The sequence below is a fragment of the Passer montanus genome, unplaced genomic scaffold, assembly GCF_014805655.1.
Source record: "Passer montanus isolate IOZ18808 unplaced genomic scaffold, ASM1480565v1 scaffold54, whole genome shotgun sequence".
Classification (NCBI taxonomy): Eukaryota; Metazoa; Chordata; class Aves; order Passeriformes; family Passeridae; genus Passer; species Passer montanus.
Genome location: NW_024370374.1, coordinates 5,821,838 through 5,847,676, shown reverse-complemented (window position 1 = coordinate 5,847,676; position 25,839 = coordinate 5,821,838). Strand labels below are relative to the sequence as shown.

Here is a 25,839-nt window from a genome sequence, read left to right as displayed (position 1 = left end):
ACATATAAACAAGCTCAAAATTTAAAAGGAAAAAAAAATATCTACAATAAGATACAATTACCACCTATATAAATAGTTTAATTACATGGGCTTTTTGCATTTATTTGCCTTTTTATTTTGATTAGTACATTAAAATAATTTTAATATGGACTCACATACTGCATTGAAAATAAGGTCTTTTAAGAGCACATTTCAGAGAGACATTAGGCCTATATTTTGGTAGAGGGCTACTTCTGTATCTTTACATTCTGGTAATATAATCCTCTCACTGGTTTTATTTTAAACCATTTAATTAAGAATTAATACATTGAATCCTAGTTCGATTTCACCACCTAAAACACTACTTGCAAATATTGTTTGTACTGGGACAAAACCCAGTTTAAGTATTTTGTATGGCAGCAAAGTATCCAAGGAGGAATTCAGACACTCCACCCAAGCCCAGGTAAAATTTTAATTGCAAGCAACAATCTCTGTTGTTACCAACAGGTGAATCCAGAAATCCTGACACTTCATTTGAAAGAAGGTCTCAATAATAAACACCAAGAAAGTTCATGCCAAATAATATGAATCTTATGAAATTAAAGCAAATTTTGGTGGGTGAAGTTTCAAGAAAAGCTCAAAAGTTGGTTTTTTGGTTGTTTTTTTTTTTAATCTATTACATTTTGTCATAAAGCTGAAGTAAGCTTAGCACCATAATGGTGACAGCCACACTGAACTAAAATGTAACAGTGGCTGGATTTTCAATATATGAAATAATCCTTGATATTTTTGAGAGATATCACATAACAATGTGGCAATGACTGCAAAATACATGAATATTTACCACTTGTCATTATTACTTCATCTCCAAAGGATTTTACACTGGAAATATAAATTATTAAGAAACATGGCTCAAATATTTATGACCATTTGTTAATAATTACAGCTCAAAAAAGTTTCAGAATTACCCATACATCTTCTTTTGGTAAAAGAAGTTAGGCAACGGCCCCTTGTACTAGTTTTACAGAGTTTGTGTACTTATTATGATTAACATTCACAAATAATAATATGATAATAGTAGGATTCAATGTATTAAGTATTATTATTATTATTCACAAATACCCAAAATAAATTACTAACAACTGCTCTGCCAAAAAGTGTTATTTGATAATTAATAAAAACTCTAAACTATAAAATTCTATATGTCTTCTAACTCCAAACTGATTAGGTGTGTTTGCACACAGTAAATTTCCTAACTGAATGTTGAATTTTGGATCTAAAATGAATGTACACTCGTGCCACGGAAATACAAAATTACATTAACAAATTTTGGTGTGCAGAAATCTGTACCAATCTCACAAGAAAAGAAATGTCATGTCTTTGCTGGAAGACTAAAGAAATAAACTGAGAGAATTTGCTACAAAGTACAGTGCCTTCAGTGATGAGAAATCCACACTTGGGGATTCTGACTGATTAGGAATCCTCTTTTGCCTTTAAAGAACCCTACTGACTATAATAAAACTTAGGTATAATATCCTGTATGGCTGAAACAAGAGAAACACTGATTTAGATTGATTTGTTTATAGGTAAAATAATATTATTATATAATATAGTAATTATCTCTATATATATAAAATATACAATATATATACATGTTATATATAGTAAAATATAATATATTAATTATAATATATAATATATATCTCATATATATAATATTAATATGTAATATTATAATAGCTAAATAACATAGCTAGTTGCATTAGCTAATTTAAAGCAGTAAAGAATATCTTTGAAAAATAGGTAAAATAATATTATTATATAATATAGTAATTATCTCTATATATATAAAATATACAATATATATACATGTTATATATAGTAATATATAATACATTAATTATAATATATATTATATATATATCATATATATAATATTAATATGTAATATTATAATAGCTAAATAACATAGCTAGTTGCACTAGCTAATTTAAAGCAGTAAAGAATATCTTTGAAAAATTTTGTACATGTTGCAGAAGCAAAGAAAGGACAATGAGGCAATGAGATGAAACATACTCATAAAAATGGGAAGAGAGTAACAAAGCATCTGGTGGTCAATATGTTACACAACAAATTAATTCCAGATTTTGGTTGTTCTCTTAAGGTTGCTTTTAATAACATTTACCTTGATAGTTATCTCTGCTGTGGGAACTCTGTATATTACCATGGAATGTCAGATGAAGGTGGATGACACTGTATACAGTTAATTTTGATATATTTTCAGGAAGAATAATGAGCCAAGAAATAAAAACTAAATATTACACAATTAAACAAAAAAACCCCAACCCAACCCAACCCAAAACCAAAAAACAAACTTTGGATCTTCACTGAAGATGGACTTAGGTATTTCTTGAGCTATGAAAGCATCTAAGGCCAGCAAACCCTGGCACCTTACAAAATCACAAATATGTCTATTCTGCCACTGAAGGGCAGACCTAAGGGCCACCAGTGAAATGAGAGCTCACTAAACACAGACAAATTAAGCAAGCCAGTAACAGTTGCTGCTGCAGCCTAAAAAAAAAATAAATTGAAGTAAGTCTAGCAGTTTAAATCAAAAGTTCCATCTGTTGATCTCCAAGTGCTCCACAAAAGACAGGCAAGGGCTGCATTCTTTATTTACAAGTCAGTAGGGAGCACAAAGGTGCCTGTGAGCTGGCCAAAGCCAAAAGGCAGTCAAGAGTGAGCTGGGAGCCCAGCTCAGCCTTTCTTTGGTTCAGGAGGTGCTTTGGGGTAGCAGCAAAACATCATGAAGATGGTGTGGGAGTGGAAGCCTAGAATGCTGGGTGCTGCAAATCCTGTTATTATTAAAATATGTGGTTAAAATCTTATTATTAGAAAATCTGGCTGAAAGAGGCGACAGATGTGTTTAAGGGTGATGCTTTTTGAGCTGAACCCTGTCCAGGGCTTCTCTCTTCTCTTTCCTCTGCATTCTGTGACTGAAAGCACAGGCTGCAGGGACTGTGAGTGGCTCTGGGGCATGGGGCTCTTGCACAAGTCCTGCTGCACTGAGGAGATGAAATAAATCTCATTGAGCCCTTCTTCCATGCAGGAAAGAAAGAAATCAGTACAAGAATGAAGAAATCAGTACAAGATGTGGGCTAAGATGAGCCCAGCACCTCCCCTCAATATTATCTGGTTTTCACTAATGAGATTGTCTCACTGTTATAAAAGCATAAAATTAGAAATCTATAGGTTATTTCTTGTCTTAAAACATGGAAAAAAAGGAATTGATCATTTGAGCAGATTCCTCTAGAGAACTGAACACAGAAAATATGCCATGCTACAAGTTGGTCGTAGTGCAGTGTAAAACAGAGATGCAAAAGCAGTCTGAAGAGTGAGTCATATGACAAAAGAGCCACAGCAAAACTGCCAAAATTACATACTTGAAACCAACTGGCATAACTAAAATCCTCTGACTCCATTGGGAGTCATTCATCACAAGAAAAAGGTTCTGGAGTTCCTTTTGTTGCCATTTTCCTGAAAAAAAAATGTCATTGCAGTTTTCTTACCAATTTAGAAAGGCTGACAGTCATTGCAACTTCAATTCTTAAAACAGTGAATCTCATTTTATTCCCAGGTGACCAAAAAGAACCTGCACTATTACTTCAATTAACAGCACACAAGCATCAAAAGGAACACCTAACTGGTGCTGATAACCAAGTGGCAAGATTCTGAAATATAAAAACCACTTAAAAAACTAATCCCTTATCCAGCACAAAATTATAGGCTGTCATCAGGAGCAGGCTGGCAGAGCTGGGTCCAGATGGGAAACTGGCTGGGCAATAAGGAGAGGAAGGGTGGAAATGATGGGTGGGCTGGAAACGAAGGGGACCCAAGGCAAGACATGACTGCTCCCTCTGCTGGCAAGGGCCTCCCTGCTTTAATTTTTAACTAATGAGTAGGCATTTCTTTAATTATTTAGGATCCAGCCAATAAATAATGCAGAGTGCTCCTTCCTCAGTCTGTTGCTGTGTGCTTGCACATTTTTGAACTTATGGTGCCCTATTTCACTAGAATAATTTGCCACAGAATTAAGGCTCGGATGGATGTCTAATGGAGAGTTCCTGGCTTTATATTTTAATTCTTCGTAAAATGAAAAGCAAGATTAGGCTATTTAACCTTCAATATATTATATTTTACAATGTATACTCGTTTAATATTTAATTTACACATTTCATAATATTACCACAAATTGCTTGTCATGTCTTACTCTAACAAGGACCCCTTTATGCAGCAGTAAGATACTATAAAATTAAACTTTCTGCAATACAAACATACTAAATGACAGATGATACCAAAAATGTATCCTTCTTCCACGAGTAAAATCCATGACCAGTGAATTCAGTGACAATGTTCATATTAAAACCGAATTAAAAGATGAAGATAAGCCATTCATGACTTGATGTGTGATAGAAATTAATAGCTGCAGTAAGAACATTTAGGAAAAAATCTGTTCGAAGATTTTGGCCTACAACCAGAAGCTCCCAGAACAGGAGGGATCAGCTTTTTTTGCCCACTGTTCTCATCTGAATCCTGGCTGCAAAGCTACTCCAGCTCCCAGCTTTCCAGAAGGCTCCATCCCAGGAATCCTCGCCTGCCATTTGGTTTGCTGATTTTAATCTCCCAGGACTTTCTTACAGTGGCTCCACTATGCTGAACTGGCACTTGCTCCTAGAAGTGAGTTATTATTAAACTTGTAGGTCAATTGTGGCACTAACAACTCTTTGGAAGCTTTCAGCCACGGTGTACAATTTGCTGGTCTAATTAAATATTAATTCTAAGTGTTACATTCTGTGGCTAAGAGCTTTTATTTTCCATCATCAGTCTGGAAGAGAAAGAGGTTACAAGGCTAATTTAATCTTTTTTTTTTCCCCTCTAGCATTAAAGCTTAACTACATAGGCACAAAAACATCATTAAAGATGCAGTATTCCTTTTTATTATGATTATATTCTAATTAATAGAGAATGTCTAAACAAAAAGAGGTAGAACTGGATCCCAAAATTTCAGGATTTTTAAACAACATCAAAAGTTTCCATCAAGATGTTCCTAAGCACACATTGCATAGAAGCTCAATATTTGGTTCTGTGAAAATCACTTAAGATGGAAATACATATGCAAGAATTTACACATAAAATAGTTTTACACAAATATTTTGTTCTTTGTTCTGATTCTGAAACAGAGCAGTTAAAACCTAGATTTAATACTAGTCACAGAGCATTTTTTTTTCCCCCTCAAGAACCTGAATTTAAGCAAAAAAAAAAAAAAAAAGCTTTGGAAAAAAATATGCTACCTTGCATTTTCTAAAAGAATGACTTGCTTAAAGCAGTAACTCCTTTGCCCTGTATTATTAGAAGTCACTCTTTTAATCTTGACTTATCAGTGTCCAAATGGGCTCAATACATGAGCCTCCTCCCTTCTGCTTCCATAACAGTTGTGTCCATGTCTGGACACTGGGCATTATATTAACTGCTTAGTCCAGTAGCCAAAAGATTCCATATGCTTGAACAGATGACTATCTCCATACTGTGATGGGATATTATTTAACTGTTTAGCTCTACTGCTGTAGTTCAAAGATTTGGTTCTAACTCTTACCTGATTTTCACAGGCCAATTCTCAGTTTATGCGCATAAAATGTAAAATAAAATTGCTATGTTTTGTGCACTTCTCCAGTTTAACTTATGGATTTTGGGAAAGAGGTTTTTTATTAAAGAGAGATAGGGAGGATGTGTATATAGTGTCCTTCTAACAAGGAAAATTTATTAAAATGACAAGACCTTTTCAAGCATTCCACTTCAACAAACAGCATGACTGTTCACCACAATATAGTTAATTTGGTTAACAGACTGCTAATATGTGGGGACAAAAACATGCTTCAGGTGTATATTGTATTTGTTTTTGAAATGGGTAGTTGTTACCAAATCAGAAGTGGTAGTGATCAAACACAGCCTGTTGGCTACCAAAACCTGATTTTGTGAAACCACAAAATAATTTTATTTCTTCTACAGCTTGATTAGCAAATACAGCAGCAATAAGAGAAATGAAAAATATACTGTTTCCCAAATTAAATTTTGAATAGGACACTTCCTTGAGCTTCCTACTCAGTCAGAATTTTAAAGATGCCTTTATGGATGTCTAAAAACCAAAAATACTCATACCCTAAAACTACGTGGATAACCCAAAATACCTGTCATAAACTTATGGTTCTTGCTACTTATTTCTACAGCTGTTAAAATCTATGTCTCATATACAACAAAAACCAACATGCAACATTAAAAAGCATGTAAAAAACAATACAGAAAAATATTAAGACAATTTCATTTTCATGTTTTGTATTTTGCAGAGAAATTTGAAAGCTGCCTTAATGATGAGATAAAACCCACATGCTGTTGGATCTCAAAGCAAATCTTTGTGCAGCTACCTCATCAAATACATTTGGAGGTTATTCAGCACTTTACACCACCGAACTCTCAGAAGTGAGAGCTCTAAGGTAGGCAATCACTCTTAGTTCTTGTCATAGGAATAAAGATTTCAAACTGTGAGAAATTCACCAGCTATAGGAGTTCACATCTTATAATCCTATATTAGCAATGGATTCTTGACTTTGAGTTTAGCTGCTAAATTACCCAGTGTGAGCACAAAAGGGTTGGGCTGTGCAGAGGTTTGTTTCTGAATTTTTCTACACTGAAACCTACAGTAACTTCTACACTTGGGTGAATTCAAAACATTAATATTGTAGGAAATTAATTTTTTAACCTACTGGATGAAATAATGAAAGTACCTTGCTAAACAGAACTTCAGACTCTGAGGACAGGCTCTGTAAGAAGACTTATTCATACTGACTTTTCATTAGTCAATTAATTTCCCTTGGTATGTGCTGACTAATATGGTTTTTAGTCCTTATCAGTAATATCAGTTTTGAGTTCAAAATAAAGCATGGCTTTAACAAGTGCTATGCGTTCCCCATTGAATACAATAATCCACTCAGAAAAATCTGCTGCTACTTCAGTGATACAAAATTGGGAAGGACAGGAATAGAATAAAAAACACATTATTTAGTATTTTGAGGGGAAGATGTTCTTGGATTTACCAATGATTTCTAGTCATTAAAGAAAAAAATACAACGGGAAAATATTTTAAATTCTAATCCAGGACTTTTCCATTATAGTGCAGTAACATTAAAGTCCTTTCATTCACACAATTGCACAATAATTCTTTTTCTAAATTTAGGTATTTAAATGCATTGATTATCAAAACACAGAAAAAGAATTCTGACTTGCTTTTACAATATTCCTTAAACTTGGAAATTGTAACAACAAATGAAATGCCTCTTCAGTCTGCCCTCCTTGATCAATGCTAGATTTAAAAAATTGAAGTAATTTTCCCTTTTCAAATGTACCATATGATTTCTTAGGCACAATGCATTTTCAAGAAGCAGTAGGAAGACTTGAAAAATAACCTTCCATCAACTATTTAAATCACACTTGTAAGTAGCTCAATATTTATTACCTGACAGACAGTGTAAGATAAGAGGATGTTCAATCAGTAGAAAATATCAATCAAGTAAAACTTGTCACACACCACCTGAATAAAATTCATAACTGGATAAGTTTTTTGTGTCATTTTCTTGAAACCCTCTTCCAGAATAGTGTATTCTAATTTTTGTGGTTGAGAAAAGAGAATTTTCTTTTTTTCTTCATGCACTGTTTGCCATAGAAGTTTCATCAATAAAACTCCCAAAATCTGTGTAATTTAGTGGACTACAATTTTTTTTCCAGTTACTCTGGAAAAACTCCAAACACAAACAGACTTTTTTTGCAAACTTGTGTCTTTTACCAAAACACAGCCTTACAGGACATCATGAACTGTCCCACCAGGCTGGATTAATGAGCATTATCTTTGGATAAATGCAATTCAAGTTATTAAATCTAAGACAATGAATTGCTGAAATAAGAGCCACACTGGTGCACGTGTATCACACAGAGAAAAACATCAAGTACAAAATCACTGTTTAATGCTCTGCGATCACTGAGGAGTCAAACCAGACATGAGAATGGAGGGGAAGTGAACAAACAATAATAGCATTGCTGTATTATCTAAAAAGGTAAGGGACTGAAACAGATTAAGGAGGCAGCAGGAGAAAAACTACAAACCAGAATACAGGAAACATGAAATAGGGAGGATCATTTTAATGTCTCACCAGCCATAAAAAAAGGATAATATATGAAAGGTAAAGGCAAAATTAAACTTTCTGAAAAAGAAAGAAAGCAGGTAGAGTCAATTTGTGAACCCACTGTCACATTACAACATGCAAAGTATTTGGCAAAATACAGAACAGAAAACAATTTCAAAAACATACATATGTACACACACACACACCACACACACCCATATATATATGTGCATAATTCATATATTTCATATAAAAACCAGAATTAGTCTGGGCTGAAAAGACATTGCCCCAACCAAAAATCAGTACCACCTATTGTTTTATTTCGTCTTCACAGGAGTCACTAGTACTGGAGATTGACAGAGACAAGATAAGTTATGTCACTACCAAAAATCTACTTTTTCATAACAAAGAAGGCAAAGACAAAGCTATTTTTTGTATCTATCATCCAGACAAAACTTGGATTAAATGTGATTTTGAACTTACATGTCCTTCATGAAAATTACAATGTGGAGAATTTACTTGGAGGCCACCCAATTAATTTAGTCAGGCGCTGAACTACAGCCTGGGAAGCAGAGGAACTATTAAGAGTTGTACTAGAGTAGTTCAGGGAAAAAAATGGGGAATTTACTACATCTTCAGGAAAACTGTGAATTCCCTACATGTTCAGTGCACTGACTCGAGGATTCAACAGATAAAACACGTGCTAGAACTGGCTGATGAAATTAAACATATATACACTCGGAAAAAAATTTTAAAAATCCCTCTGTCTGACAGTGCAGGGAAGAAGAGATGTTTTGCTCACTTGGTGAGTGCAGCAGAGAGGAGAGGAGCCGGGCAGGGGCAAGGAGAGCAGCTGCTGTGAGCAGCAGCAGCTCCGCACATGTCGGGCTGTGCTCTCGCCCTGCCAGCATCCCCAATTAACGGTGCCAGGGAGGCTGCACACATCCCAGGGGCTCTCTGACAGGCTTCTCGGAGAGGGCAGCAAGCACACAGCACACAGCAGGGCTCTGGGAACTCGCTCATGTGGTCCAGGAGGGACCCTGAGGAGCTCTGCTGCTCCTAATGACAGCTCTCTGCACAGCGCGGTGTGTAAAGGGTAAACCCAGTTCCATCATCTCAAAAAAAATTAAATTCATGCCCTTGTTTGTTTAAGATGGCTAAGCAAAGATTCTGCATGTTCTGTAAATTTCTTTTTTTTTTTAAACTGAGAATTTTCTAATTTTAATTTTTTAATTTTTCAAAATTAAAAACCCAGTTATTTAAAAGATAAGCTATAATTTCCATCCTAACTCCCTGGAATTTATAAACACAAACCAATAATCAACTTCTCGAGTAAGTTTGAATCAAACTTTAGTTTCCCTCTTACAGACGCTTCTGTACTTCTCTAAAATAAAAACATACTTTTTATTGGCATGATATATAAAGAAGAGTACAATGGAAATACATCCCAATTATGGACAGGCAATTCCAGTGTGTAAGAAGTAGGATCATAGTTTCACATTCACAAATTATATTTCTTGCATTAAATTTAACTGCCCCTCTTTCTGAAGGCAGACTGCCACCTAATATTTAAAAATAATAAGTAAGGAGATGGAGGTATGTACTGCAAGAGAAATATTCACACACTTTTGACTTCCATGGTAAAACTAGAAAATAAACCTTCTTTATTTTTGAAGGATTAATTGCATTACTATTTAAATAAATAACATTTGCAGATATTCAAAAACCTTTAACAAAATGCAGTACACGTGAGTCATGTACCTACCTAAGCCAGGATTTAATCTATTGATAAACTCACCTACTATGAAAATATTTTCCATAATATGAGGTTTTATCCAGCACTTTTTTACTGTAATCAAATCAAATACATAAAATTATAGGCTCTCTGTTCATTGTGAATAATAATATTTCTGCTTTTGTAAGCTACAGTACCACTCACAGAACAAAAGACTATCTACATTTTTCTTTTTGCTAAAAAAGTTTATTTTCAGAAGATATATTTAAGTCTCTGTATATGATCAGGAACAATGCTGTTAATTGCTTCTAATTTTCCAGTTGGGAAAATGACTCCTGCCATAACTGGTTTGCTCCTTGTCCCAGTATAAGAGGATATTAAAATTATAGAGCAAATCTGTACCCTTAAAAACAAATATCACTATAATGAGCATTTTAGATAAAGACAGCAGAATGAAAAGCCTTGTACTGACACTCCAAAAAGCATTTTGAAAGCACTGGGAAAATGCAGAGAGAGGTTGTAAAAATAACTGAAAAAGAGATTATTATAGGTATTTGCTTTTCTACAGTTTCTGAAAGTTTGACAATTTTTAAAAAAAGGAGTAAGACCCACATTTGGCAAAACTGCTCCTAAAATTCATAACTGGGTAAGTTTTTTGTGTCATTCTCCTGAAACACTCTCCCAGAATAATGTATTCCTATTTTTGGGACTGAGAAAAGAGACTTTTCTTTTTCCTTCATGCAGTGTTTGCCCTACAAGTTTCATCAATAAAACCCCCAAAATCTGTGTACTTTAGTGGACTACTAAATAGTGTTCCTAAAATAATTTTCTACTTAGGTTTTTGTAGGTTCTGCAGCATGACTCTCCCACAAAAGCATAAAACATAAGATACAGTCATATTTAAAGTCATACTTTGGACAAAAAGACTTTTAAAAAGATGTCCAGAACTGCATTTAATTTTTTTACCATGGGCTTTAAACTTTTGCTAAGTGATGTGTCAGCTTTGGAGGGCAGGCAGAGCAGCATTCCTACCTGGATGAGGTGAGCAGGCACTGTGATGATACAGGCTGACAGGGATTTCCTGAGCAGCCCACGCAGAATATACAGGAATTTGGTCAGGCTCTGAGGATCTTCAGGGGTATCACTGCAACAAACATCATCACCCCACAATATGGAACCCAGGCTCTGAATCCCTATCCTTAAAATATTCCTTCGTTTTTTCTGTTGGGAAAAAAAAAAATTAAAAAATCATTATTTTTTTAAATGCTCGGAGGTATACAATTTCTAGAGTGCATATCCATAATTTTTTATTTTATGTAATCATAATAATTTCTGTTGATCTCATAAAAATTGCAAATGGAATGTGATTTTTTCACTGCTTAGATATCATGGATAAGCAAGTACAAACGTAATAAATAAACACATGGAAATACTGAGAACTACTAATTTGTATTTTTTAACCAACTAAACATAAGTATATTCTGAAATAACATCTAGTAACACTAAGACATGTTACATCCTTTCTTCCCTCCATCACTGTCATAAAAATCATGTGGAAGAGTGTTTTCTCCCAGTTCTGAGACAGCCTGCTGGAGTAATCAAACACACCTTCTCCCTGTATTTTCACCCTTCTGCTGTGTCACTTTCTTAACCTGACTATTCCACTGCTTGCTCCAGTTCCACTTTTTCTGCTCCTTCTGAGAGAACAAGGTCAGTGCTTTGCTCACCAACACAGGGGCCTGCCACTGCCTTAGAAGTCTCCCAGTATCCTTTATTTTCCTTTCAACTCCATCCCACTAAGTTGTAGCCACAGATTGTCCCTTAAGAACCCCACCTTGACATGAGAGTTTCTGCTTTAGGGACAGTGGCCAAGATATAACTCCCTTTCAGAATGGACAGATGATGAAGTTAAAGTTTTAATTTGTTTATACAAAAGAAAATACTATCTCTCATGATAATAACTCTCATTTCTGCTTATTTGATGTGACCTTTCCTGGTGGTCTTTGGAAAGGATTGTAGATATATTTGCTATCAATAGCTGAGAGAGAAACAATGAACTCCCTCATTGAAAGACTTCCTGCACAAGGTGACCAAAGAAACATTTCTAGAGTTCAGGGTTCATACTTGAAGACCAGCTTTCTTTACACACACACACACACATATATATATATATATACATACACACACATATATATATATATACTGGTTTTGATAAGTAAAAGCTTGCAGGTACTTTTCACTAGAGAAAGGTGTTTTGATAAATTGCAGCGATGCCTCAGAGTTTATTCTGTAACTGTCTGATCTCTGCTCTAGGTCAGCCTTCTCAAGGCATCAGTAGATAGTAATTTCCAACTGCTGGAATAAACAGCAACTCTCAAGCACAAACCATGGCACAGCTGCTCTGGAAATCCAGAGGAAAGGTTTTGACAAGACAAGAGGCTGCTCTTCCAAATTCTGCCTTATCCACGTTGGTAGGCAGAGCCTGGGAGGTGAGACACAGGCAGCCCCACATGGCTCTGCTTTTATCCACTCGTGTGTCTCACCCAGGGAGCTGATCTGCCAATTCACCTCCAGTCCCTGGGGAAGCTGTGTTACAACCAATTCTGGCTTCTTTAGTCTCAGGCTTTGCAGGCTTTAGTTACAAAATCCAGTCCCTGGGGAAGCTATCTGTGTTACAATTCTGGCTTCTTTAGTCTCAGGCTTTGCAGGCTTTTAGGCTTTAGTTACTTTTTTTTTTTTAGTGAACTTTTTACACCGCTGTATGAAGATCAGGACAACAGTACAGGATAAGACAACACTTCTCTGTATGGCATCCTCTCAGATCAGGTGTTCAGTTTTAAAAAGAATAGCAAAAGAGAGAAGTTTTAGTCTAATATTCTTTAATTACTTCTGATCAGATCAGATTCAGGCAGTTCTTGGTGTGCACTTAAGCAACAGGAAAACAACCAGGCATTTCAGAAAACTGTTTTATCCAGCTATCATGGACATTAACCAGCAGAGAAAGTGTTACAGTATTTCAAAACTTCAACACAAACAGACATAAAACTTATAGAAACTTTTTAAATGAGAAAAATATTTTTTCTTATGAGGAACATCCATAAGAACAACATACAGAGGAAAAAACTGTTCTCTTAATGGAGAGAAGATGACAGATGCTTCTTTCGCAACATCCAATCATACGAGTAATAAAAGATAAAGCTATTCAAACACCAGATATATCAGATGTATTTATTTGGTCAGTAATATAACTTCTGCTAGCATAATTTATTATATAAAATATACATAATAATATACATAATATATATAATTTATTTCTGTTTCAGTGTACTCCAAAACTGACATATAAGAAAAGTTTAAGTCTAATATTCTCCCACAACCAGCCTGCTGTAAAGAGTAGGATAACATTTTTTAAAATGCACCACTAGATTTTTAGTATTTGCATTAGTCTGGAAGTTTGGATTTATTTTATAATTTTAAAATCTTTTAAATGTAATTTTTGTAACAGTATTTGATTTGGCAGCAGAAATTATGAAGAACTCAGAAAACCCAACTCCAAGCCAACAACAACAAAAAAAAAATCTCCCCAAACAATTACCCTAAAAGGCTCCAAAGTATACAAGATGAATGTTAAGGAAATATTGCCTATTAAAGCTCTGATGACAAACATGAAAACCCCAAAATACTCTGAAACCAAGAGGTGCTATTCTATCTAACTTAATACCATGATCAAATTGTAAAGGATTCCCACTTCAGGATCAGCAGCAGAGTTACTGGGAGGCTTTAGAAAGGCTGTAAACCTGATGCTTGTATTTGTAGCTTCTAGGTAATTCAAACTGTGATTTTCCAAATATTGACTAATTATTAACTATTAACTAATGTTAACTGACTGTACCAGGCTCTAGAGCCAAATCCCTAATGGTGATTTTTCACTGATTTTCCCTTTTGTGTCAAACCATCTCTCAGCTGGGGTGAGTCACATTCTGCTCAGTTTTCCGCAAGTAAAGGAGTAAATCTAAGTATCAGTGGCAAATTGATGTGAAAGCAGCCAAAAATATCTGAAAGTTTTACCAGTCAGGTAGAGGATTATTTGGGGGTGGCAGTACATGCACAAACTTCTCAGAAGCTTTTATGATTATATATGGCAACTACACACAAGTCCAGAAGGATACAGGCTGCTCCTTACAATCTTCACAACTGCCTACTCAAAAAGCACTTCTGAGGGCTCAGGAAATGAAATGAAATAGCAGAGAATTGCTCAGAGATTTGGCAAATAAAAGATCCAAGGTGTGTTCTGGGCCACTGCTACATTCGATTTTGGACACATTTTTAAGAAGTGTGTATTATACAAGGCTTCTAAATGTATAAAATTTGAGTGCAAAAAGGAAGATGATGCAAGGGGAAAAGCAGACTATGAAAAGAAAATAATACAAACCACTCCAGGAAATTGTATGCCTTACCCTCCTTGAAACAGAAAGAACTACATAGTGCTAATGGCTTTCTAGATCAATAAACTGGCCTGCAAACTAACTTTTAAAGCTTCACCTTTGAAACTTATATGTATTATTGAGCAAACACACTCTGTTACATTCATCTCAGTTAAAGTTCAGGTTTTGTTTTGTTGACACCCGTAAGTAATTTTGAAACAATTGACCAAAAGCAGAGAAAATAATGATCGGTGAGGTTTAATTTTTTGCAAGCAAAAAAACACCCAAGTGCTGGCTCTGAAAAACCTTCATTTTCCTTTATATAAGCGTATGTATAAAGAAAAGTAATCAATAGGAGGCTGATGTCTTGGGCAGGAGGCTGGCTGGAGGCTGGCAGGGCGTTTGTGTCACCCAGGGCTCTGAGGCAGGAGGAGCATCCCCGTGCAGCACAGGAGGATGACACACATCCCTGTTGCCATGGCTACCGTGGGGAGAGGGGCCTGGCAGGGACCAATGGCCTTCTCCAGGCTGGCACTGCCACCGAGGGGAGGGCAAAACCCTCCCAGACATCTCGGTTGAGCACAAGCACCGACATTTACACACGAGGGCTCGGCGCAGGTAATGCTCCTAAGGCACACTGGCAGCCAGGAAAACAGCCTTTCCTGCCTCATCTCCCTGCAAAAATGATTCCCAAGATATTCCTGAGATATTGGACTTGTATTAAATCATTTCAGGCTCTCCAGAGTCTGTGCTAATTGGCTTCTACTGCACTAGCATTTCTATTGTACAGCAAGAATTACCTTTCAATTGAGCATCAATATATACAATTGATTATATTATTTCCATCAGCTCCAAAGGACTGCCATGTTACTGAATATGACAAAGAATAACTTATAGGGCACTGTTCAAATTAGAAAAGGTCTTTCAGCCTACGTTGTTACACTTAAAGTGCTTTTGATTCCCACATTTTATGATTTATGAAGAGTACAGAGATTTTTGGAAGACTGATAAGCTGATTTGTAAATTGAAATAGCATTCTTATTTCTTTACTTCTCTTTCAATGCTCACCACATAAAGATACTACCATTTAATCAATTAAAAATTCACACAAATTAAAATAACAATAAAAAAACCTGAATGTTTAGGGGTAAATGTTTAACCTCAAGAATCTTGAGCAGATTATGCTAAAGCAATAATTTTAAAAAGAAATATTGTAGGTGAAAATGTGTTTTGCTTATTTCCATTATCTTTGGCCATCCATTTATTAGCTAATTGCACAGAAAATGCATTTTACTAATGCTCTCTTAAATTTCTTTCTCTGCATATCTGTAACAGGTAAAAAATGCAAAAAACCCCTTAAAACATGAACAGCACTATTTATTTTGCTTGTTTACTTTAGTGATGTTTAGAAACAATTTGTTCCTTAATAATTTGTCCAAGACCTTGTGCAGGAAAAGCAATAAAAGAATAGTTACAGGATTAAAGAGGAGTGTGAGGGTGTGCAGTACCTGGGGATCAGAGCCATCAAAGCCCTCCTGGGAAATGATCCTCTGAATGGACTGAAGCAGCCTTGCATAACCACTGTTCATATTCCTGTTGGGAAGCAGAAATATTTCAGTTACACATTTTCATATTCTCCTATATGTCCCTAACAGCTGTATAAAAAATAAATATGAACAGATGCAGCCTTCAGTGCAAGTGTCACATAGAAAAGAGGTGTCAGAGAAGAAAAAAACAAACCCCAAACTCTTTGAATAAATTTGACATTATAAGCAGTTGTGATTGCTTCATATTAACTAGTTCAGTGCTCAGACATTTAGTGAAAGCGAAAATCTCTAGGGATTAAGATAACTTAATTATGTCAGGCTCACTTACATCTAGAAGATTAATGATTTAATGTATCAACTTAAAGTTGAAACCATTCCAGCCCAGTACTAATCTTCTGTAAGTGACAAGGATCTACCCAGTTGTTGTTCCAAGTATACCTAATCAATGCCCTGATGAACAGAGTTGACTTTCTATGAAAATTTTCATGCATTTTCACTGCTTTATTTGCATGACAGCAAAATTGTGAGGTAGCATTTATTCTATGCATTGTTTAGAAAATACAACACTCAGAAAAACAAACAGAAGCAAATGGCTAAAAATGGATTTCAGCAGACAACACAAAATGAAAGTTTAGCAAATCATCTTGTCAGACTTAGAAGCTCTTTACTTTCCAGGAGCAACTGAGGTGCTCACTTTTTTAAAAGAGAAACTGTTTTCTTAAATCCCATGGACCACACTGGGTTGAGTGTCTGGGCCTGATGCAGGTTCCTCATTGCAGCTTAAGCCCTTCCATCTTTTCTGTCTTTGACATTTTCATCCAGTCTCATCAAGGGCTGAGGATACAAACCTCTTGCTCTACTTCTTGAGAAATACAACGGGTTATTTTGAAAATTTTGCCTCTAAAAATATTCTTGTTTGCTCCATAATTTATGAGTCTGGTGACAGATCAGGTTGGATGGCACCTTGAGAGACCACCTGGCCCAAAATATTAATGAGACATTATTATTAATATTATTCCCTTTACTAAGAGCCTCGACTGTTATGCAATGCATTTTACTGACAAAAAACCCCAAATAATCTTGCTTTCATCCCTTGGCACAGGAAATAATTCAATTTTTCTGAGAAGCAGGTAAGAATTGCAATGATCTGTCTTTTGCACCTTTGCTTCAACATAAAAATGTGTGTTTCCTTTAAAGAAACAGTATCCATACCACCCCAACCCTCAAATATACTTGAGTTATAAACATCTACAATCAAAAAAGTACTGTGGTCCTAAGAAATTTGAGTTTTGAAACAATCAATATCAAAAAACATTAGGAGATGACCTTTCTCTGATATGAACACAAAGGAGAGTTTCCAAATTAAACTCTATTTTTGTTTCAGATTTAGAATCCTAGAAGGCTACTGGCTAAACTGATGCACTTTAATACCCTTTATGAAATTCAGAGCTGAAAATTAACTGGCAGTGTATAATCTCAACCTGATATTTCATGCATAAAGTCTGCCTTGCCACACAAAAAAAGCAAGTTGGACTTCTCAAGTTCATTACTTTCCCAGTGTTCAGTTGCAAAAGGAATGGCTATTGAATGTTCTACCTACACTGTGTGGCAGCTGTCAGTTTGCAGGGTGAACTTTAGCCCCCCACAGTAGCCAAAATTCTCTCTCTGTGTCTTTGCATTATCACAACAGATAATATTATTTTTGAAAAAAAAAAAAATAAAAATACTGCAATCAAAATATTTGCTGATTTCTGATTCATTACTAACTTGTTTTTAAAAGTTAGTGGATAAAAGAATAAAATAATCAAAGCACTAGCAGGACTGAAGAGTCCCAAAATTAAAACAAAGAAATCAAATAGATCTTCAGATAATATACCAGAAAGAGATTTGCAGAAAAGAAAGAATTTTTAAAAACCATGTAATGTGTGTAGATTTTTTTTTTTAAATGTCAAAACAGGTGCTCTTTTACCTCTTCCTAAAATTTTCATGGCTTCCTTGAATTTGACCCATCTTATGTAAATAAGAACATGAAAAATATTGTAGAAGCACTGTTTATTAAAGCAAGTTGCATTACCCTTCTGGTAATGTTTGTCACAATATTTAAGGAAGGAAATAAGTTATTTCTTATTTTCCAATTTCTAGTCTTTTTTTTTTTTGGTTTTGTTGCTAAACATGACTTGATGTTGATAATGAGTTTAAACGATTCCTTCTTTACTCTTTTTTTTTTGTTTAGCACTCTAGTAATGGATAAAGCAGGAGGTGGCAAGAAGGTATCCTGGTTACAGCAAAGGCTCTGACTTCTCTGCTGATAGTTTCCAAGCAGTTAACAAAGGTTGGGTTATCAAGGGTATGACAAATAGCCTTGTTATGGAAAAGGAGACTCCATTAGGCAAGACACTCAAACCTGTTTTATCTACATTTATTGGTAAATCTAGTCTCTAGATAAACTTTTTCTTTTTTCAAAAGCACGTACTTTCTTAAGGCAAGATTTACAAGTGTTACTGAAAAAATACAACTTAATTATTTTGGTTCCTTTGATTACCAAACCTTCTTGTTTGGTTATTGCCCTGAAGAAGGAGCCTGAAAGCAGAGATGGAAAATAAGTGTTGCCTGCAGTGCACAGGGCCACCAGAGAGGATATTCCTGCCTTCCTGCTGGGCACCAGCTCCAGCAGTGCAGCGACCAGGACACAGAATATCCTGGCAACAACCCCTGCAGAGCAGCTTTACACGTCCCTGTAAAGCTGGGCCAGCACCAGGACAGAACTGCCCATCCCCAGCACGAAAGTGAGATAAGACAGGGAGAGTTTCTGCCTTCTTGTGGCACCAAACACCCCGGCCCATTTACTGCTTCCTTTAGGAGCACTGCCTTCACAACCTGTCTTCAATGAATTTTTATCACGGGGAAATGAACTATTTTTATCCATCCACCTTGAGTGATTATCCCAAGGGAACCCCGTGGTCTAATTCAGCCATCAGGTCCCAGAATTGCAGGAAGGAGAGCAAACATGGCTATAAATGTTATACCTGCACTGGCTGGCAGGTGCCAGTTTATAGGGAACACTTTGCCCCTCCCTCCATCAAAAACCAGGTACACATACACATGTGAAACACAGGAAACAAAAGGAGGACTGATCCAAACTTTAAGGTGAACAAATAATATGTTGATGACCTCCAAAATTAATTGTTAATTGCAAAGGAAAGGTCAGTTTTAATCTAAACAGTCACAAAAATCACCTTTCTTTCCAAGTCCAAAAAGAAACCAAGTGCTTGTGTGGATAGCCAGAGAGGGACATATATATAAATATACATGACTTCTCAAAAGGGCCAAGAGTTTCTGGCCTATATATAGTCCCTACATCTATGACCCTGCAAGAAAAACTCTGCAATTGTCTAAAAAAATACATTAGCTACAATTACAGAGACAGTTCGCTCACTGAGCAACAGGTGAAATAAAATGAATTTCTTTTTTTGGATTTAATTTAATTTAGACATCATGACTAATGTGAATTAAAGAATCACAAATGACAGGTATGAAAAGGACCTCAATTAGTCTGACTGATGTTTATCTAGCTTGTCCTTAGGAATTTTTAGTGATGGAGATTTACAATACTCCTGTCTGCAAGGCAACTTCTTGTGCAAATCATTAGAAAGAAGATCTCCATATTTTCTGCCTGCATTTCTACCATATTTACTGCAGCCCATGACTGCAGAAGACAGAGTTGCATCCTCTGTTCAACTCTGCTTCCATTTTTCCAAGAACTTCCATTCTTCTTTTTAAGCCTTATATCAGGGACTGTAATTTTGAAAAACTCTTCCTTCCCACCATATCTTAACACTGACCTAGTACAACCTTTTTAAAATAGGGAATCCAAAACCAACTGTGTTTGTGGTCAGAAATGACAATAATCAAAGTCAGAAGACAAATGATCTCCTGTCATATGTCATGTAGTTTTTAGACAGCTAACTGTGTTTGTGGTCAGAAATGACAATAATCAAAGTCAGAAGACAAATGATCTGTCATATGTCATGTAGTTTTTAGACTGCATGACAATGTTTGGAATGGTGGCTGGCTGTTACTTTGGTGCCTGCCTTTACTCCCAATGCCACAATTTCTTAATTTCCTTGGGAGAGGCTTCTTGAAGGAGACCCATGTTGAGGTGGCAGGGAGAGGAGAAGGAGATAAACCTTCCAAAGGCCAGCTTTATCTGATCGTGTTCCTCAACTCATCACTCTGTGCTCTACCAATTTGCCAAGAAATTTACATAAATCCAATATTACTGTTAGATTTAAACTAAAAAAAAAGTGGAACTCACACAGTAAGAATGATGCACTTTTAACAGGCTAGCACACAAGCACAATATCAGCATTAAACAAGGCTTATAAAATCAAATGCATAAAGTCCATTCCTTACACTATACTGATGAGTTAATTTGATTTTAATGTAAAATAAAGTAATACTTTACATCCATATCATTAGTGGATGAGTCACAACATTCTCATTAGCTAGAGAAGAGAGAGGGAGTTAAATTGCTCAGTAACTGTAACAACACTTGCAACCTGTCAGATATTTTTGTGTCCATCCTCTATTGCTCTGCTACTAAAAATTAGAAATTATAACATTAATATAAACAAAGTTGGTTCAAATATTCATATAGAAAGAAGTTCTCTGCTTTATCCTAAAATTGGGTTTTTTTACACTATCACAAGAATTTACTTCAAAAAGCAGAGGCATTTGATCATGTAACACAGAACAAATCAGAGAGAGACTTGGCTTTTGCTTTGCTACAGCTCTAAGAAAGGTGGTTCATACTGCACTTCTTTCATAAATCTGAGGTTTTATATGAGTGCACTGCAGTGGAAATCAATCCCAATGAATCCCACACTGCCTCCATGAGCTGGCCTTATACACTGGGATCTATAAAGCTAGGAATTACATGAATTATATAAATTATACTATTATATAAATTCAGTGACTGGGCTGGACAAAGAAATTGCTGGCCCAGCCTTGATGTTTGACTTGACTTGAAGTGTCTCCAAGAAAGATACAATGGACGTGTGTCTACAGGCTGAGTCTTTGCTGCTGTCACTCAATTTCTCTCAGTCTTCCTTAATTCACTACTGACAGCCATAAACATAATGAGTTATTCATTCCAAGAAGAGTTTGAATAGGAAATGTTTTGTAAGACATAATTAGTGATTGTAATTTTATTCACAGCATAGTGCATTTTCCTTAGGTGAAGCTGTAGGACGCAAGAATTAAAAGCACGCCATCAACTAATCTGATCTAGCACTCTAAGCTATGTAGGTCAAGGATGGCCTGTCTCCTAAGCCCTGCAAACTGCAGAGATCCTTCTAAGGCTGATAGCCACCTGACAAGCCCATCCCTGAGCTGCTGGGGCACGGTGCTCAGGGAGGATTCTCAGCCAGACAGGAACAGCTCTCCCCGTCCCCACACCGGGCTCTCAGCAGGGCTGGGCTCAACGTGCAGCTAGGCTGTCCTAGTAATGTCTGCCTTAATTGGCACTGCCAACCTGCTCCCTCCCCTGCCAGTTTTCAGCTTCCTCATTCCCCTGGCTGGATTGGGATTGAAGGCACTGGAGAGGATAGTTCAGGTTCACACTCAGGTGTTTATTAGTTCTTATCTATGTCACAGTCTCACAGGAAGTGAGTTCTGCAGTTCTTAACTAACAAGGCACAAAATGGCTAACTATCCTTTATTACAAGGGCTTTTAAGGCTAAACTGTCCAATTAAGAAATGACATCTAAATGATTTTCACTTTCAACCCAATAACAGATCACTTGAAGTGAGTTTCCTGACCAATTACAAAACACCACCCCAAACCCATGGAGAAGAAGGTGAAGAAGGACCAGTCTCCACCCTAAAACCTCCATCTTGCTTTATATATATTACTATATTCTAAAACCCTTAAACTCTCAGTTTCCCACCATGTGATATCACACACTTCTATTCAAACTCCACACCCACAATCCCAGTTCTGTCATTTCATTTTGGAAGCCTTCTCCATGGCCTCAGGTCAATGCAGTGTTCTCTTGGGGGTCAGTGCCTGCCAGCACAGAAAGTCTGAAATTCTCAGCATCCAGGCTTCCAACACTCCCCCAGCTGAGAGCAGAGCTCTGAGCTGTCCCTGTGCCACCCCAGGAAGTGCAGACCCAAAATTATCATTTCCTGCCAATGTGCATACAAAATCTAAACACACAACAGAACCATGGTGTCAAAACTTACCATGTTTTCATCTTAGGCTCAAAAGGCAACTCTTCATGGAGGTAAAAACGGTGCAGTTTTACAGACTGACACAGTTCTGGAGATATTTTTTTAGAAATATCATAATAATGGCCAAACTTTGTATATGTTGTTGGGCTGGTCTGTGGAAAAAACAATACTGATTACAATCTTCAACTATTATGTGTCAAAGGAAAGTAATTAACTAGCAATACACTTCAAAACTCTGTTTTTTTTCCCATTCAGCCTAAATAAAACTTCAGGTAGAAAAACGTTACAATATTTATTATTAAGTTTTCATTCCCCCATTGTCATACATGAATGTGAATCTTTCACACAGAGTTCCACCTTTACTATTCCAAGTTGCAGCACCAAAGTGCAGTCAGATAATTAAAATAATGTATTTTTGGCACAAGTTCTAGACAAATGATCACAAATTTGCAAACTCCAGATGCATGAAATCAGCAGAACACCATGTGTTCGGCCTCTGATTTTTCAGTCTCTGACAATTATATGGGTGCTAAAGAAATATTTTCAGGTGACCTGGAAAATTATTCTCTTTATTGAGTGAAAAAACCAACCATTGCATCTCCATATAAGTGATTTTAATAGAAAAATAGGAAATAGTTTAAAATTACTTTGAATTCCTTGAAAATCAAATAAACAGTAGGCTGAGCATTACCTGCAATAACTATGATTTGCCATAATGAAGATACATTTTCTTCAGATCTTAATTTTGGTATATGAAACACCATAAATCAAATTTAATGTACACCTTTGCAGGAATTACACATTTTGAACATGCTGTGCTATTAAATAGAGGAAATAAATGCATCTGTTTGGTCCACATTAACGGAATTCAGAACAGAACCTGCAACATTATTTGAATTATACATGTAAAGTTACATTAACACCCCTGTCCTGATTTAGGGACTCCCCCTCCAGATTGTTATAGCATAAAATATTCAAGTAGATAGTATTTTACCAAAAAATGTATTGAACTGTTAAGATTAATTAGAATGATTTGATTTAGGGTAAATATTTTGAAGTTATTTGACTAACAGCTGTTAGGCTTGGTCAGTTAGCAGAGAATATCAACAGTAACAATAACGCAATACATTTCCTGGAACAACCAATGAAACCCAAACTTTTAGTTAAAAGAAATAATTAGTTTTTAATTTAAAAAACCTCATGGAATTGCTTATGAATATCTAGTCATTAGAGGCAAACCAGTTTTACTAAAAAAATTCATATATAGAAAAGCACATTCTATAAATCAGTGCACCAATTTATTTCTTGGCATCTGATTTTTAAAACAGGCAGTTCAACAAAACATAACATTCCATCAAAATTTAAATGTTTTTATTCTAAAATGTAACTTTATTCAAAACAAGGATTCTGAAAGCAATTTAAACAGGGGCTGTTCTTTGGCCTATAATCTATTCTTTATCCGGATTACAGATCAGAATGTTTTTACTGCAATCTCTGCCAGAGCTCATCTTTTTATTGTGTACTTCCAAGCCCCCTTAATGTTTTAGAAAGGCCTTGACTAACTGAACTTTGATCTGATGTCTTCATTGAGAAAAGCTCCAGGTTGCCCATTTCAGATGCAAATCCTTCCTGAGGCCCAATAGAGTTTAGTAAAGACAGCAAAAAAGAAGAAACAAGAAGTTTCCAGGATCCTCTTTGAGAATCCTGAGGCACATTGGTGTCCTTAATCCACCCCGCTGCAGGGATTAAGGTAGGTGATAACCTCTCTCCTTCCAAAGAATGAGCACAGTGCCTACAAACTGGGTGGAGCCTGGGATTTGGCGCTAATAAAACCCCATAAAAGCAATAAAAGCTGGGTCCATGGTAGAGGGCCCTGAATAGGGCTCAGTGTCCTGCATTCCCAGGCTTAGCAGGGAGCTGGTGGAAAGCCTACCTGACCCAAGGAAGCATGAATAATGAAACGGAGCAGAGCGGCCGCGCGCGGCGCCCAGCGCGCACTCGCCATCCCTCTCTGACTGATACCTTGGGGTTGAGGTTTTTCTCTTCTGGTGTGGTGTGCAGCTTTTAGCTTTATATTAAGTTAGTTTATGGTTTAGTTTATATTAAGTGTTACTGGGATCTTTTCACAAGGTGGTGAAGACAAAACAATCCCCTTCCAGCTGGAGACTCAAGGAAAATCTCTTCAAACTTCAGGCCCAAAGCTTGAACAATGTGAAAAGAGGAGGGCCGGCAAGCAAGCAAGGAGGATGAAACTTCATTATTTGGAGCTATTAATTGGGCAGTTGGCTCCTGTGTGCAAATGGACTAAAACTTATAAAAATGTGAGATCTTGTGACCAAAACCCCTTTTACTTCCATCTTGGAGCCATCTGGGCACTGCCAGGGTGTGGCCTTTGAAGGCTTTTCAATAAATATCCACTTTATTCCTCTTAACTCCTTCTAGCCTCAGTTCCAGCTCCTTAAGAAGACATCACTACATTCCTTAGCAGGCTGGAGGCTCAGGCCAGCTCTTTCCTGGATTCCTGGTTTGCACAAGGAGAAATACTCAGAATTGTCAGTGAGCAGAGCGTGCTTTTATGCTACCGTCTGCTGTTAGTGTTTCTAATTGCAATACTAATGTGCTAGAAATCTCAGATTTAGGATGAACCAAGGCAGAAAATTGATTTCATGCTGTGACAGTTTATATATTGCCCCAAGAACACAAGCAGTTCATTCAAAAAAAAAAAAAACCAAACCAAAAAAACCACACTGTCTTACATTGCAAAACAGGCTCTCCATATCCTCAAAAGCTGAAATTAAATTCACCTCTGATACAAACTTAAGTAAGAAACTGGCAAAGGCACATCAAGCATAACAAGGTCTTTCACTCCTTTATAAGATTTCTTATAAATATTCTATTTTTTTCTAATGCAAGGTATGTGCAATATGTAGAGAGAAACTGTGACATCTGTGAAGAGCACTAATACAAATACCATGCCTAAGAACAAAAACGAGGTACTGGATAGTCTAAACAGGGTTGAATACATGCAAAGGGAACATCTGAACTACCAATCAAAAATCTATTATTACTCAGAAACAGTAAACAAATCAATCATCAAAAATACCACAAAGGCATCTTTTACTCAGCATTACTGCTCTGTATTTAACCAGATAATGGATAGAAAAGTTTCTGCTATCATGTTTAGAGTTCTAGCTAAAAGCAGAGCTAATTTTTCTCTTTCACAGTTGAAACTATTTGACAGTAGTTTTTGAAAATGCACTGGCATATTAGTTCAATCAGTTTGGAAAATATACCTTGAAATTTTATTCAGCAATGGGTTTTACCAGCAAAGGAACATTTAATGGAGGAATCACAACCAAAGTTGTTCATTAAATTATTGAACTAAATGTATTGTTATGGGTAGCAAGGCAGTATCAGATTTTTCCTCAGTGGAGTATAATCACCAATACAATTAACAGAGAATAGAACCAAAATTTCATGGTAACTGCAATGGAAAATACTGAAAAATATCAATTTCAAACCAATGTTTCACCAATGAAAATGTCCTGAGGAATTTAAAGTAAAGATAGTTTAAGATTGATACTTTTATTTGTGTGTTTTAACTTTTGAATAAATTTAACATACATATAAAAATATTGTGCCTCAACTATGGAGAATGATCAAGGTCCAATTCAAAAAGCAACAATAAC

At 36.1% G+C, this 25,839-nt stretch overlaps 1 protein-coding gene across 1 annotated transcript in view; it reads right to left on the bottom strand.

Moving 5' to 3' along the window:
* ELP4 (elongator acetyltransferase complex subunit 4) overlaps positions 1-25,839 on the bottom strand; it is a 135,206-nt gene that overhangs the window by 80,612 nt on the left and 28,755 nt on the right. The window contains exons 6-8 of the mRNA XM_039724972.1: positions 22,163-22,302; positions 15,878-15,962; positions 10,978-11,166 (exon numbers count right to left, since the gene is read on the bottom strand). Of these exons, the coding sequence (XP_039580906.1) occupies positions 10,978-11,166; positions 15,878-15,962; positions 22,163-22,302 (414 nt within the window). The remainder of the gene's footprint in view (positions 1-10,977; positions 11,167-15,877; positions 15,963-22,162; positions 22,303-25,839) is intronic.